The sequence below is a fragment of the Saccopteryx leptura genome, chromosome 13 (genome assembly GCF_036850995.1).
Source record: "Saccopteryx leptura isolate mSacLep1 chromosome 13, mSacLep1_pri_phased_curated, whole genome shotgun sequence".
Lineage (NCBI taxonomy): Eukaryota > Metazoa > Chordata > Mammalia > Chiroptera > Emballonuridae > Saccopteryx > Saccopteryx leptura.
This window is the reverse complement of record NC_089515.1, coordinates 41,887,997-41,903,480: the sequence shown is the minus strand read 5'-3', so window position 1 is coordinate 41,903,480 and position 15,484 is coordinate 41,887,997. Positions and strand designations below refer to the sequence as shown.

The 15,484-nt window shown below is 55.2% G+C and overlaps 1 protein-coding gene and 1 non-coding gene across 6 annotated transcripts in view; one reads left to right on the top strand and one right to left on the bottom strand.

Moving 5' to 3' along the window:
* Positions 1-15,484, top strand: part of CEMIP (cell migration inducing hyaluronidase 1) — a 154,138-nt gene that overhangs the window by 115,448 nt on the left and 23,206 nt on the right. For all 5 annotated transcript variants that reach the window (XM_066354578.1, XM_066354581.1, XM_066354582.1 and 2 more), the window contains 7 exons: positions 5,361-5,566; positions 6,192-6,261; positions 7,345-7,473; positions 9,803-9,888; positions 10,870-11,001; positions 13,513-13,548; positions 13,629-13,784. In XM_066354578.1, coding sequence (XP_066210675.1) covers positions 5,361-5,566; positions 6,192-6,261; positions 7,345-7,473; positions 9,803-9,888; positions 10,870-11,001; positions 13,513-13,548; positions 13,629-13,784 — 815 coding nt within the window. The remainder of the gene's footprint in view (positions 1-5,360; positions 5,567-6,191; positions 6,262-7,344; positions 7,474-9,802; positions 9,889-10,869; positions 11,002-13,512; positions 13,549-13,628; positions 13,785-15,484) is intronic.
* TRNAP-GGG (transfer RNA proline (anticodon GGG)) lies at positions 3,496-3,571 on the bottom strand. The gene has a single exon. It is a non-coding gene; the product is annotated as a tRNA-Pro (tRNA).

The window sequence follows — 15,484 nt, the reverse complement described above, 5'->3', positions numbered from 1 at the left end:
CTTTAAATGGACTGAACTTATACCCTCTGTGAACTTTAAAACCGGATGTCACAAAATGGCACCCTGCGAGCCGAATCCAGCACCAGATGTGTTTTGTTTGGCTGCGGCGGTGCTTAAAGAAACATTCACATGCGTTTCCATCGTTTAAACATTAAGAGATTTCACATAAAAGTCTGGATCCCAGGCTTCTCTTGCAGGAGTCGGCTGAGTCGGCAGCACCAGAACCCCCTGCCAGCCTGGCTGCCCGCTGCGCCGGCTTGTTCTCCCACGGACCCTGTGGCCGCCACTTCCCCGTACATCGCAGTACATGCCTAGCCTGGTGACAAGTGCATTTGCATTTGTGACTCTCTATTTATTTATTTATTTTATTTTATTTATTATTATTATTTTTTTTTGTATTTTTCTGAAGTTGGAAACGGGGAGGCAATCAGACAGACTCCCGCATGCGCCCAACCGGGATACACCCGGCACGCCCACCAGGGGGCGTCGCTCTGTTGCGACCAGAGCCACTCCAGCGCCTGGGGCAGAGGTCAAGGAGCCATCCCCAGTGCCCGGGCCATCTTTGCTCCAATGGAGCCTTGGCTACAGGAAGGGAAGAGAGAGACAGAGAGGAAGGAGAGGGGGAGGGGTGGAGAAGCAGATGGGCGCCTCTCCTGTGTGCCCTGGCCGGGAATCGAACCCGGGACTTCTGCACGCCAGGCCGACGCTCTACCACTGAGCCAACTGGCCAGGGTTTCTGGCCGTCTTTGTAACAGCAAACCTTCCTCAGAGCAGTGCGCCCAGGTCTCAGCCCCAGAAAATGAGGAACCATTGAGGGTGGGGCCAGAGGCGTGAGAGCCTCAGTCACTGCCCCTCCAGGCCCAGCACAGCCGTGCTGTGACCGTGCATCTCAGCTGGGATGCACGCTGGGGAGAGGCGGGGAGAGTTAGCGCAAGCCACACGTCCAAGTTAATAAGGATCACAGGGCCACCAAGAAATGTGTCAGGAGGAGGGCAAGCACAGTGGCCCACGGAGCAGCCAGAAGGGTCACTTGCATCCACAGTAGAGAGAGATTCTTGCAGCCAGAGCCTTGAGCAACCTCTTGGGACCAGCAGATCCTCGCCGTCCATCATACCAAAGCTCTCTTCCTGTCTGGCCCCAAAGGATGCTGGCCGCCAGACTGGGAGGAAGCGTCCGTCGGCGGGTGTCGTCCAGATGCCAGGCCCCCATGCGTACATGGCCTCAGAGCTCAGAGCTCTGGGAGTGGTGGGTGTCTCCTCTATCCAGTTGTATTCTTTTAACCTTTCCATTCATTTGAGAGAGCGAGACACAGACTGAGAGAGAAGCATCAACTCATTGTTTTGCTTAGTTGTTTCATCTAGTTGTGTACTCATTGATTGTTTCTCGAATGTGCCCTGACCAGGGATCGAACCTACTTTATCCACTGAACAACCCGGTCAGGGCTTTTATCCAGTGTCTTGAAGTCAGTCTCACGTGCTTCATGATTCATGCAGCTGGTCTTATGTCTCCTTCCCACAGGAGTTCAAATGAGGAACCCAGACTCTTGTCTATTATCTACCTACCTACCTACCTACCTACCTGCCTGCCTGCCTACTTACCTGTTGATTTCTTTACTTACCTGTCTATCTGTATCAAGCTGTGTTTCAGGTTTGAGTATTTAATTCTGAGAAATGTTCTCAGGAAGAACAGTGGTAGAATGTTAGAACTGGAAGGGATGTCAGAAGTCACCCTAAGGCAAAAGAAGTCAGGCAAGTCACAAGTGTGGCTACGACGAGAATTTGTCTTCTCCCAACCCAGGGCTTTCTTCTGCCTTCTCGTGCTTCTCCCTTGACTCTGTGCACCACCCTCACCCCACTCCTAATGCAAGGGTTTTGTTTTTGTATTTTCCTTCCTGGTGCTGTCGGGAACTGATTAGTTACCAGTTATGGGTCCGACAGATGGAAGTATCAAGTCTCAATTCTGTCCTTGCAAGGGAAGTGCCTTTGGGCAACCTCCTGAGCCTCAGTGTCACTGGTAGAAAGGAAACAGTTGTTGTGATAAAGATTAAATGAGATAATGTGTGTACGTAACACATTTGATACCCAGTAGGCGGTAGTTACTTTCACTCCTTTCAATGAGAATTTTTCTCCATAGCACATTTCAAGGGGAATTTCTTTCAGAGACATTTGTTAGAATAAGAATATATGTAATTCATTATTCATTTGCATTCAAAGAAGGCCTACCCAAAGTGTGATCCAGACAGCGGGGCAAGGGGTGCACAGGATTTGAAAAGAGCTGTGGGCAGGGGGCAGGGGGCCTGGGTCTGCACAGGGCTCCACCGCACGAGGCCGATGAGTGTCCTTGGATGCTCCACGCCCCTTCTCTGGGCGTCAGTCATTTGAAGCCGTTGAACTTGCTCTCAGATGTCCCTGCCAGCTTGAGCAGCCCTCGTCCCCTTCCCTCTTCCTCCCATGCTTGTCTTTAGCCTATTTATAACCAGCTTGCGTAGCTCACTAGGAGAAAAGGAAGCAGTTCCATCAGATGACCTTGGTATTGACTGAAATGCTCATTGAGGGATGAATGGGAGTGAAGGTCACGCCCTTGCCTAGGACCCGAGGTTAAGGGAGAGGACACTGTTCGAGAGAACAGAGCCTGCCTGTGTATCTGGGGGCTCCTCTCTGGCATGAACTGGGCTTCCAGCCCTGGCTGTTGAGTGACCTTGGGCAAATCATTTCACTTCTCTGAGCCTCATTTTTCTTCATCTCTAAAAATATTGCGTGGGGATCGTGTAGGACTTAAGCAAGATGAAAAGGTAGAGGAGCCCAGCACGGTGCTGGGACAGGACGGGTCCCAGTCCTGGATGCTCCCAGAGCACCTGGGCATTGCAGAGCAGGCAGCTTTGTCGTCTGAATGACTCTGGAGGGAACTGCGGTGTTTGCCTTAGATTTATGCTGCTTCATCAGGACAACGTTGTCACCCCTTCCCCAGTGGCATATTGGGCAGTGAATGTCTGGAGACATTTTTGGTTGTCACAGCTGAGGAGGTTGTGCAGGCGTCTAGCGACAGAGGCCAGGGAGGCTGCTCAACACCCCGCAGTGTGCGGGACGGCCCCGGGGGGCTCCCGGAACTGCAAGGAGTTGTGCGGATTATCCAGGGCCTGGCCCCACGGTGGGTACGTGATAGGTGTGGGGTAACTGACGTCACAGAGGAGAACTTTCTTTCTTTTTATTATTTTTTTTTCTGAAGCTGGAAACAGGGAGGCAGTCAGACAGACTCCTGCATGCGCCCGACCGGGATCCACCCGGCACGCCCACCAGGGGGCGATGCTCTGCCCATTCGGGGCGTCACTCTGTTGCAACCAGAGCCACTCTAGCGCCTGAGGCAGAGGCCAAGGAGCCATCCCCAGCGCCCGGGCCATCTTTGCTCCAATGGAGCCTTGGCTGCGGGAGGGGAAGAGAGAGACAGAGAGGAAGGAGAGAGGGAGGGGTGGAGAAGCAGATGGGCGCTTCTCCCGTGTGCCCTGGCCGGGAATCGAACCCGGGACTTCCTCACCCCAGGCCGACGCTCTACCACTGAGCCAACCGGCCAGGGCGCAAAACTTTCTTGTTGGGTGACGTCAGTGAACAGTCAGGGCCCGGGGTGGGGGTGAGGGTTGGAGATTACAGTCATGATAAGTGAGGTGTTTCTGGCCATTCTCACCCGTCCCACTGTGGACGGGCCACACTGTGAGGCCGTAAGTGTCTCACTCTGAGCTGTTTAAGCAAAAGTAGGACATACAAATACTAGTGAGCAGATTCTGGCTGTGGATGGTGAGTGGGCTCAGACTCAAGGATCTCTGAGGACCTTCTAGTTCTGACATTGATGAGTTCATAGGGTTCAAACCCAGAAGGGACCTCAGAGATCGTGGAGTTCAAATTCTTCATTTGTGGTGGGTTGAAGACAAGTTCAGAGACGTGTTAAGATCCCCATGTGGTTGGATGCAGGGCTAAGACCCGACCCCAGGTCTCTCGATGTCTTTTTTTTTACTTTTTGACAGAGACAGAGTCAGAGAGAGGGACAGATAGGGACAGACAGACAGGAAGGGAAAGAGATGAGAAGCACCAAGTTTTTGTTGCAGCACCTTAGTTGTTCATTGATTGCTTTCTCATATGTGCCTTGACCAGAGGGCTATAGCAGAGCAAATGGCCCCTTGCTCAAGCCAGTGACCTTGGGCTTCAAGCCAGTGACCTTGATCTTATAAGCCAGTGACCTTTGGGCTCAAGCCAGCGACCATGTGGTCATGTCTATAATCCCACGCTCAAGCTGGATGAGCCTGCTATCAAGGTGGTGACCTCAGGGTTTCGAACCTGGGTCTTCCGCATCCCAGTCCAACGCTCTATCCACTGTGCCACCGCCTGGTCAGGCTTGATATCTTCAGATGGTCTTTCTGCTTCTCCACCGACGTTGTGGTTCCAAGAAGGACATTGAGGATGGAGTTGTGTTTTTTTTAACCCTTTCTGGTTCCCAGCCCAAGGGTTGCAAGCGTGACTTGATGTGCTTTGTGGGCGATGCAATGGGTTGGGCTTTGTGGGTGAGGACACAATGACAAAGATCAACACCGGTATCACTTAAACGCCCACTAGGCCCAGCTCAGATACTGCTGCCCAGGTGAGGCTCCCTCCTACCACCTTCCATTAAGTCATGTAATCTGTAGCCCTGGCTGGTTGGTTCATTGGTAGAGCATTGCCCCAGTGTGTGGATGTCCCAGGTTTGATTCCTTATCAAGGCACATAGGAAAGGTGACCGTCTGCTTCTCCACCCCTTTCCCCTTTTTTTTCTCTCTCTTTCCCTCCCATAGCCATGGCTTGATTGGTTTGAGCAAGTTGGCCCTGGGCACTGAGGATGACTCCATGGCCTCCACCTCAGACACTAAAAATAGCTCAGTTGCTGAGCAACGGAACAACAGCCCCAGATGGACAGAGCATCGCCCCAGAGGGGGCTTACTGGGTGGTTCCCAGTTGGGGTGCATATAGGAGTCTCTCTGCCTCCTCTCCTCTCACTTAATAATAAAAAAAAGTCCTGTAAACTGTGTTCTCGCTGTGTACTCACTGGAGCAGGCTCACATGACCTAGTCCTCCATCTCCTACTTCTAACATGTTATCCCTTTTCCTACCCCATGAAGCCTCAGCCGTAACATCTCCAGCTGGAAGGGCCTGTAAAGTTACCTAATTACCCTTCTGGCCAGCCCTCCCTAGGCCCAACACCTGTGTCCGGCCCATTTCCAAACCTCCCGTGTTCCTCACAGGGCCTGGTGTGCAGTTGATAATGCTTGGTGTGTGTTGAATGAATGGACAAGCCCACGAATAATTGGGTGAAATGTTCCCCTCGCTCTACCACCGCAGATCAAGGACGTTGTGGGCTATAACTCCCTGGGCCACTGCTTCTTCACGGAGGACGGGCCGGAGGAACGCAACACCTTCGACCACTGTCTTGGCCTCCTTGTCAAATCTGGGACCCTCCTGCCCTCAGACCGTGACAGCAGGATGTGCAAGATAATTACAGAGGACTCGTACCCGGGGTACATCCCCAAGCCCAGGCAGGACTGCAAGTAAGTGCCCCCCATACCGGCGCAGGGATACCCGCCTTCCAGCCAGGGCACCTCCCACACCGGGGCTGCTAAGCCGGTTGGACTCCCAGCCCTGAACCGCCTGCAGCTTGGAGACGGGGCAGGTCTCCTTTCCTGTCCAAACAGAACCACGGTTCTCACCCTCAGGCTTTTCGTGACACCCCGCAGTGCTCTCTGAGGAGAGCAGCTGCCCCGGGGCTCCCCATGTGTGCACACTGGTGCCAGCCACACTAACCCTTTACAGACGCGAGAGATGGAGCTTCCTGTGTGCCAACCTTCCGAGCCCAGGGCCTCTCCCTTAGAAGCAGCCACCGTTCTGGGTCCTTCTGACTTAGATTTATTTTAGAGCCCATCTCAGGCTTCACCCACATGCAGGCGGTGTCTCCTTCAAAGAGCCACGCCCCTGTCAGACTCTGCACATCTTAAGTGCTTCCGCGCACCCCGCTCCAGCCAGAAAACCGGGTTTCAGATCAACAAGTCCTGGACTCCCCCATCTCGCAGAGGCTCTTTGAAGAGACCTCAGAGAGCCCAGTGCAGACCCCAGGCAGCAATGTGGGACTGGGAGCCGTTGTCTAACGCCTTTCCATCTCCGCCTCCCCTCCTGCAGCGGTGTGTCCACCTTTTGGATGGCCAATCCCAACAACAACCTCATCAACTGCTCCGCGGCGGGGTCCGAGGTGAGCAGGATGACCTCTTCTCTGGAGGAAGCCCGGCGGAGGCCGGGAGCTCGGGCTGGCCGGGGCCAACCGGCAGTGTGTGTGCTGTGAACTCCCAGTGGCGTGAGTGGACTGCTTTTCAGCGAGGGTTGTGCATTCATGCACTGGCAGCCACAGCTTCTGAGAACAAAGCACTTTATGTGTAATAACTCATTACTAGATTGAAATTACTGTTACATGGAACTGGGCCTGGCACATCCACGTTCTAAGGAGCCAAAATGACTTAATTCTTGCATTGGCTCGGTGAGATAGTGCTATCACAGGGGTCCCCAAACTACGGCCCGCGGGCCGCATGCAGCCCCCTGAGGCCATTTATCCGGCCCCCACCGCACTTCTGGAAGGGTATCTCTTTCATTGGTGGTCAGTGAGAGAAGCATAGTTCCCGTTGAAATACTGGTCAGTTTGTTGATTTAAATTTACTTGTTCTTTATTTTAAATATTGTACTTGTTCCCGTTTTGTTTTTTTATTTTAAAATAAGATATGTGCAGTGTGCATAGGGATTTGTTCATAGTTTTTTTTATAGTCCGGCCCTCCAACGGTCTGAGGGACAGTGAACTGGCCCCCTGTGTAAAAAGTTTGGGGACCCCTGAGCTATCACCTTCCGCTGGACGGGCGAGGAGACAGAGGCGAGGGGAGCTCGTGTGCCCAGGGGCACGGGATCCGGACGTGGACTTGCGCTCACCCCCGTCCCTGCTGCTCAGCCCCCAGGGCCCTGAGCAGAGCAGGTGCTGTCCCTCCAGATCTGTAGAGTGAAGGAGAGAGGCCGAGGATGCTTGTGAAGCCTTCCCGCTGTGAGCCAGGGGCACACGCACAGCCAGCCGTGTGGTACCCGTGGCTGACAGAGTGGGATCCGATGAAGGGTTCTAACAGCCAGGGCGGGCCCCACAGCGTGCATCTCCTCCAGCTTTCCACTGCTTCCCAGAGGTGTTTGGGGGCGAGCGCAGGGCCTGCGGGGGAAATTTGGGGCCATCCAGTTGCCTTGACGAGAAGCTGGCCGGTGCTAAGTTGTGTGGCTTCTCCTCTGTCCCCCCCACCCGCAACAGGAAACTGGATTTTGGTTTATTTTCCACCACGTGCCGACGGGCCCTTCGGTCGGGATGTACTCCCCGGGTTACTCGGAGCACATCCCCCTGGGAAAGTTCCAGAACAACCGAGCACATTCTAACTACCGGGTGAGTCTTTGTGGTTAGGTTAGGTGAGTTCCCGGTCCAGGCAGCACCGAGACCCGGGGCAGGGGGCAGGGCTGGGGCTGGGGCCGGGGCGGAGACCAGAGGCGCGGCTCTGGGCAAAGCTGGTCCAGGGACGTGGAGGCAGTGCGGACACAGAGCCCTGGACGTCCGGGCTCGTCCTCTGATCCAGTCCCTAGTGGTGCAGGTGGGGAATGGACGCTCTCCCAGAGGGGAATGGACATATTCAGGATAAAAACAAAAACAAAACCACCACCAACAACAACAAAAACAGAACAGGAGTCACTCAGGGAGCAGACACATAGAAGAGACACGTTCTCAGGACGGGCTGTGCTTGTGCCTGGGGACGGCCTGTGAGGGGACTGGGCAGGGTGGCAGATAGGGGACCCTGGGCAGGGTCAGGTCCCAGAAGCTAAGAAAGAAGACACGTAGCAGAGACACGTTCTCAGGACGGGCTGTGCTTGTGCCCGGGGACGGCCTATGAGGGGGCTGGGCAGGGTGGCAGATAGGGGACCCTGGGCAGGGTCAGGTCCCAGAAGCTAAGAAAGAAGAGGTTCACGGGACAGAGGGCAGGGGCGAGGAAGGGGTCACAGTGCCACCTGACAGAATTCGCACAGGCCTCAGAGGGAGCATTCCCGAGGCTGTCACGGGCCGTGGGGAGCTCTCTCCATACAGAGCAGGCCATAAATAGAGTGGGAGAGAAAATGCCTTGGCTGCTTGTCAGACCCTTTGAGGACCTTCCTATGAGGGGGGTGGTGAGCTGTGTTGGACCTGGATGTTTAGAGAGGTTAGAACAGGTGAGGATAGCCCCGGCTGGTTGGCTCAGCAGTAGAGTGTCGACCTGGTGTGTGGAAGTCTCAGGTTCCATTTCTGGGCAGGGTATATAGGAGAGGTGACTCTCTGCTTCTCCCTCCCTCCTCCTCCCCACTTTCTTTCTCTCTCTCTCGCTCTCTCTCTCTCTCTCTCCCCCTCCTCCTGCAGCCATGGCTCAAGTGCATCAGCCCTGGGCACTGAGGATGGCTCCATGGAGCGTCTGCCTCAAGCTCTAAAAATAGCTCAATTGTGAGCATAGCCCCGGATGGGCAGAGCATTGGCCCCAAATAGGGATTGCCGGGTGGATCCTGTTTGGGGTGCATGTGGGAATCTGTCTCTGTATCTCCCCTCCTCTCTCCTACAAAGAAAGAAAGAAAGAGAGAGAGAGAGAGAGAGAGAGAGAAAGAGAGAAAGAGAAGGAAGGAAGGAAGGGAGGGAGGGAGGGAGGGAGGGAAGGAGGGAGGATATAAAGAGAGGGTAGTTTCCCACAGGAAGTAGGTAGGGCGGGGTCATGGGCACAGGTGAGGGATAGCCTCGAGGAAGGTGGCAGGTGGGGCAGGAGGGAGGAGGAGCCTGGAGCTGGATGGATTGAATGTGTGAGCAAAGGAGGCCCCATGCTTGGCACTCATGCCCGGTGAACCCGCCTCCACACACCGTGTGGGGCTCCTGTCCCGGCCCTTCACCTGGGCGGCCACATTTACGCCTCACAGCTGTCTGTGAAGGTGGCGCTCTCAGCTCATCTCACAGAGGCTACAGCTGAGGCCCCAGAAGTGAGGGGACTTCAAGTCACAGCTCACGAGAGAGGAGCCAGGAGTCCAGCCTCACGCCTAAGTCACATCACCATGGCTTCATTAGAAGTCAGTGGGCAAATGCAGTAGCCAGAGTGACCTCCAACGATCTAAACAAGAGAACCCCGACGTTAGACATTCCTAAGGGACAAAGGGTCCTAGGAAGGAAGGGACATGACCTCACTGGGCAGCACCACTCAGCTGCCCGGGCTCCGCTTACCATGACTGACAAACGGACAGATTTGGAGCCAAATAGGAAAGTGAGGTTTTCTCCTCGAGTCGGGCAGGATCCAAGATGAGACCCCAAGACGGCCACAGACCTCTGCCCCGAGGTAAAGATGGGATTTAAGTTCAGCACTTCCTTTAAATCACTGCAGAGACATTTCCCAGGAAAGCATAGCCATTACCCTTGACGTGGGTGTTTGTGCTGGGCACGGACTTACCTGAGTGGCCTTGGACAAGATCATTATCCCCTGTAAACCTCAGTTTTCTCACCTGTACCTCCAGAGGACACTTTATTTCCGATTTGACCTGAGCAATGCAGATTCACCTCCCTTACTGCAGACCCCCTACTTCCAATAATGCATCCTGAGAGCAAACCTGGTTTTACTGGAGCATTCAGAATGATAGAGTGAGTGAGGCTGAGTGTGAGGAGCTATGCCTGGCCTGCAGGGGGAGCGAGCCAACACGCCCCTGAACGTCTCCCTCCTCAGGCGGGCATGATCATAGACAACGGGGTCAAAACCACTGAGGCCTCCGCCAAGGACAAGCGGCCCTTCCTCTCTATCATCTCTGCCAGGTAATCAGCCCTCAGGAACCTTTGAGTAAGCCCCATTCCATCCATTCATCCATCCATCTACCCATCCATCCATCCATCCCTCCATCCATCCATCCCTTCCTTCCATGGGTATTTATTGAATATTTTTTACGTTCTGCACATTGATCTAGTTGCTGGGGACACTGTGGTGAAAATCCAGACAGGACCAGGTCTGGATTTCGGCATTTAGGGTTTCAACATTAGGGTTGAATTAGGGTTTCAGCAAAAGCCAATACCTGGTGAGTCCACAGGATTGGCCAGGGCCACAGCAGGTTGGCTGGGATCAAAACCAGGGAAGGAAAGGTGGGAAGAATGCCAATATCAGTTTAAAGAGAAGGAGCATGCCGGTTGTAGCTGTAATAGATCTGGAGCTCAGCCAAAGGCCCACAGCTACTTCTAAACCCCAGGTAGTTAGGAAAACCGGGACCCTTTACAGAGACCAAGTTGCTTGGTCTTCATCTGAAGTGAGGGGCGCTGGTGACATGATAATGTCCTCAGGAGACATTTGCGCGCGTGGACACCAGTGAGCATCTGGGCTCAGTGCTCTGCTTTATAACTAAGAAGCTGAGGCCCAGGAAAGGCTCTGGTTCATGGTCATCCACCTCCAGTGGGTGGAGAGCTGCATCTCCTTTCTCACCACATGGGCTGCGTGGCCTCCCAAAATTTGGGGCTGTCTGAACTTTCCTCTGAGCTCTGACTAGCCTGGGGCACGGGGTGCTCCTGAGCGCTGCTGACTGATCGGTGACGCGTCTGTCACCTGCACGGAGCTGGGCCGTGGAGAAGAGACCCTACTCCTTCTGTGTCGAGCTCAGAAAGTTCATTCCTGAGCCCCCTGGTGGGAATGAGCTGCTGTTTTGTAACAGTCTTGTGGGCACCACGAGCAGAGAGGCGCTCGAAGCCCGGGAGGGAGTGCCTTCGGGAGCCCCGCACCGACCTCTGAGCCGTCCACACGCCGTGTTCCAGGTACAGCCCTCACCAGGACGCCGACCCGCTGAAGCCCCGGGAGCCGGCCATCATCCGGCATTTCACCGCCTACAAGAACCAGGACCACGGGGCCTGGCTGCGCGGCGGAGACGTGTGGCTGGACAGCTGCCGGTGAGTGCAGAGTCCTGGGCGTCGGCCCCAAGCCGGGTGGCGCTCCTGCCCCTGGGCAGAAAGAGGAAACACGGTGTACTGACATTTGGTTTCCTGGGCAGAGAATGGCAGCGGGCAATGACTCCCAAACCCCCTAAAAACAGCCCAGCCCACAATGCCAGGTGCTGTGGGTCATGATTCACTCCTGATCGTCCCTGGGCTTGGCTTCCTCAGGCCACACGGTCAGTTCGTGAAAGGGGGGACAAGAAAGCCGGCGTGTGTTAGCACCTACTGTGTGCTGAGTCCTTGGCCGCCGTCACTTCTTACTATGCTTCTGAAAGATAGAAATTCTCCTCTTTATTTTAGAGATGGCCACCTGAGGCTCTGTTCATAGTGTTTCCTTAAACCAGGAGATGGTTGGCCTGGAGCTTGACATTTCAGCTCACTGGACTCCAAGGCCCAGTGAAGATGTGGGCTGTGATGTGGGCTCCATGGAGAGCCACCTGCCCACCCTGGACAAGGACCCGAAGGGACAGGCAGCTGAGCTGGGATTTGCTTTGAAGAATATCATGAAAAAGTCTACGTTGGAAATAAATGTATTTCTCTATTTCATTGTGACCACTTAGAGGAGAAGTAACAGGGAAAGGGAGAGAGAGGAAGCAAAAGTGTGTAAGGAGGGAAACAAGAGAGAGAGAGAGAGAGAGAGAGAGAGAAAGGCTGTTCAGAAGAGCAGAGCCTGAGGAGAGACAGACAGACAGATAACTGACTCAGGATGGAGCCTCAGACAAGGGTGCCTAGGAGATGCTGGCAGCCCTAGGGGCTCAGAGAAGTCATGAGTTTTGAGAAGGTCGGCTCCAGGTTCTGAGGGCATTGAGTGGGAGAGGAGACAGGTGTGTTCTGACAGACTAGAAAGCGGAAGTGCTAGGCAAGCGGTTCTCAACCTGTGGGTCGCGACCCCGACCCCGGCGGGGGTCAAACGACCAAAACACGGGGGTCGCCTAAAGCCATCAGAAAATACATATTTCCAATGGCTTTAGCCGTGAGAAGCCGCACTACCATCTGCAGCAGCGCTATTCAGCTTGAACGCATGCCGTTATGGACGCGCGTTCCAAACTGAATGCCTGCGGTCATGCGCAGACGTGATTGCATCATCCGTCCGGGGCCTAAGGGGCGGGGAAGCGGGGGGGAACGCTCCACAGTCCATAGCAGCGCATTACGTGTGTCCGTAATTACGCATTACACGCTTGCTGACGTCATCAGTGGGCGGGTGCAGCAAGCGCCGGAGGACAGAAGCCTAGGAGGCGGAGAGGCAATGAGAATACATAATGCATATCAGGTATTTACATTCTGAATCATAACTGTAGCAAAATTACAGTTATGAAGTAGCCACCAAAATTATTTTTTGGTTTGGGGTCACCGCAACATGAGGAACTGTATTGCGGGGTCACGGCATTAGAAAGGTTGAGAACCGCTGTGCTAGGCACAGGGCAGCTTCCAGCTCAGTAGAAGGAAGACCTTCCCTGGACTGCCAGATGTTGGACATGAGCTGCTCGTCCCAAGAACAGGCCCACTGGCGCTGAAAGGTGACTATGTAAGGGGTGAGAGAACGCAGGGTGTCGGTGCTGAAATTCTCTGCAGTGTTTCAGGTCCAGTGACTGTCTCAGGGGTTTGGGGCAAACTGTGAGCCCCCTACTGGTGCAGGTGGGCCTTCTAGTGGCTGCAGTCCCATGAGGGGACAGGGTTGGCACAGTCAGGACTGGCAGAAGTTGGGAGGAGGGGTCCCTTCAAGGACTCGGAGCATTTGGCCTTTGGGTCCATTGCAGAAAGATCACGCTAGCAACCACTGGGCATAGGCAGGTGGGCGGGGCCCTGCCACAGGGGGAAGGACAGGTGAGGAGCTACTCCAATCGTGCAGATGAGGGAGGACTGCAGACGGTGAGCGCGGAGCTGAAACCGGGCCTTCAGGATAGTGGCCCGGCTTAGATGGAGAGAAGTGTGTTGTTTTATTCAGGATGCGTGTGAGTTAGTCCATGGAAATAGGCCAGATTTTGAGAAGGCAGGTGAGGAGAGTGGCTGATTTTACAGTCAGTAGCAGACTGGGGATGGAACCTGTGCTGTGAGTCTTTGTGAGGTCCCCAGGGTCACACGGAGAATGAGAAGGCCTCAGGCAGAGCACTGGGGGTGGCAGTGATATGGAGATGCCACCAAGACTCTCCACATCACCCTGGCCCAGCCTCCCACTGAGCCCGGGGATCCCAGTGAGGGCAGGCTGGAGACAGAGGCCCCGGGTCCCAGTCTTCGTGCTGCTGATGCAATGGGACATCAGACTCCAAAAGACACTGAAGTCACTCTTTCCTCCTTGAAGTCAGACTGAGTGGGAGGGGACCGAAAATGTCCTGTGCTTAGGTAGAGTCCCCCCCCCCCCCACACACACACACACAGGAGCCACAGCGGGACTCCAGGGAACAGAAGGGTCCTCTCCTCCACTTCACCGAGTGAGAGCACACGCTGACTGTCTGCTCTCGTCCCCAGGTTTGCTGACAATGGCATCGGCCTGACCCTGGCCAGGTAAGGGCACCTGTCATTGTGCTGGGCCCTCTGGGGAAGCTGTCTCTGGCCATCTCATCCCAGGCCTCTTCCCCCTACAGTGGCGGAACCTTCCCATATGATGACGGCTCCAAGCAGGAAATCAAGAACAGCCTGTTTGTTGGCGAGAGTGGCAACGTGGGGACCGAGATGATGGACAACAGGATCTGGGGCCCCGGCGGCTTGGATCACAGCGGAAGAACCCTCCCTATAGGCCAGTAGGTTTGCGACCATGGCGGCCTCTCTGTTCTGCGTAGCTAGCTGGGTGTCAGTCAGCAGGGAGAGGGAAGATGCCCATTAGTGGTTTCTGGCTGTGAACTACGGATTCCTCTGCCCCTGCGTGGTCAGAGCAGTCACTGAAACAGTGGGGTGGGATCTAGAACGTGAGAGAGAAGTCAGAACATTGTTGAATATAAGTCCACCGGGCGATGGGGCTACTAAATGCACTATGTGGCTCTGGGCCACGTAGATAAGGAATGTCATGTCAGGATCAGCAACTAGGTTGTTTTGTCCTCTGAGACATGTCCACTTGGAGCATTGCACGTGCCGAGGATGGCAGAGAGAGTCAGGCCAGAGCACACTTAAGGGAGAACCACCAGGAGGGGGGCCCAACCCAAACCGTGTCAATAGCAGACTGGGATCTTCAACCAGCAGGTGGGATCCCACTTGGGAAGTTATCCTAAGGGCTGCCGTGCACATGTGAGACTCACTCCATGTGGGCTCTCAGTTAGAACGGGGTTAGAGCCGGAAGGACTGCTCTAGCAGTCAGATTTGTGGAAAGACTGAATCGCGGGGCAGTCCTGCAGATGAAGGCTGAGTGATCACCTGGTGGTCCGTGAGGGTGGGGGAACTGGGGCTGATGTGCTCACCGAGCAAGCACAGGGACTCGGTCGGGTCCTCGCAAGGCCACAGCTTGGGTCCATGGTGAGGATGACCCTCCCATGCGGGTGGAACCTCTGCCCATGCGGGAGTCAGGCCAGCAGCACACGGCCCCGGGCTCGGAGTGCTGAGACCATTCCTTCCGGCTCCCACCCCCGAGCTCTCTCCTCCTTCTCTAGAACAGTGTCATTCCTGCCTCGATGGGCAGGACACAGGTCGAAACTGCCACCCCGAGGGGATGTGTATGTTTGAAAGGATTTTTTTTTTTAATTTTCTTTTTGAAGCTGGAAACGGGGAGAGACAGTCAGACAGACTCCCGCATGCGCCCGACCGGGATCCACCCGGCACGCCCACCAGGGGTGACGCTCTGCCCACCAGGGGGCGATGCTCTGCCCCTCCGGGGCGTCGCTCTGTTGCGACCAGAGCCACTCTAGCGCCTGGGGCAGAGGCCAAGGAGCCATCCCCAGCGCCTGGGCCATCTTTGCTCCAATGGAGCCTTGGCTGCGGGAGGGGAAGAGAGAGACAGAGAGGAAGGAGGGGGGGGGTGGAGAAGCAGATGAGCGCTTCTCCTATGTGCCCTGGCCGGGAATTGAACCCAGGTCCCCCACACGCCAGGCCGACGCTCTACCGCTGAGCCAACCGGCCAGGGCCTGAAAGGATTTTGCAGACAGAGCCACAGTCTCCAGGTGCGAGCTGCCGAGGGCCCTGTTTCTGTCTGACCTCAGGGACGCTGGCCGTCCTGTCAGACCATTTTTATGAGCAGCTCTGGGGCTGCAGAGCTGGGGCCTCTTTGCTAAGGGTTGCCTGCCTCCCAGGCCCACAGTGTTCTGATGGTTTCCAGAGGTGAGTCTGTTTACGGAGGCCTGACACCTCTGTCGGACTTGGCCAGGGCCCTCCAACTGCACTCATGAGCGGGAACCGGGGACCTAACGGTGGGCGATTCGTCGTGTCTGGGCCTGAGTTTGGGTCTAAAGTTTAAGCATAGAGCCCTGGAGAATGGGCTGTCCCGAAAACGCCTTAAATGGAAAAACGCACGGAG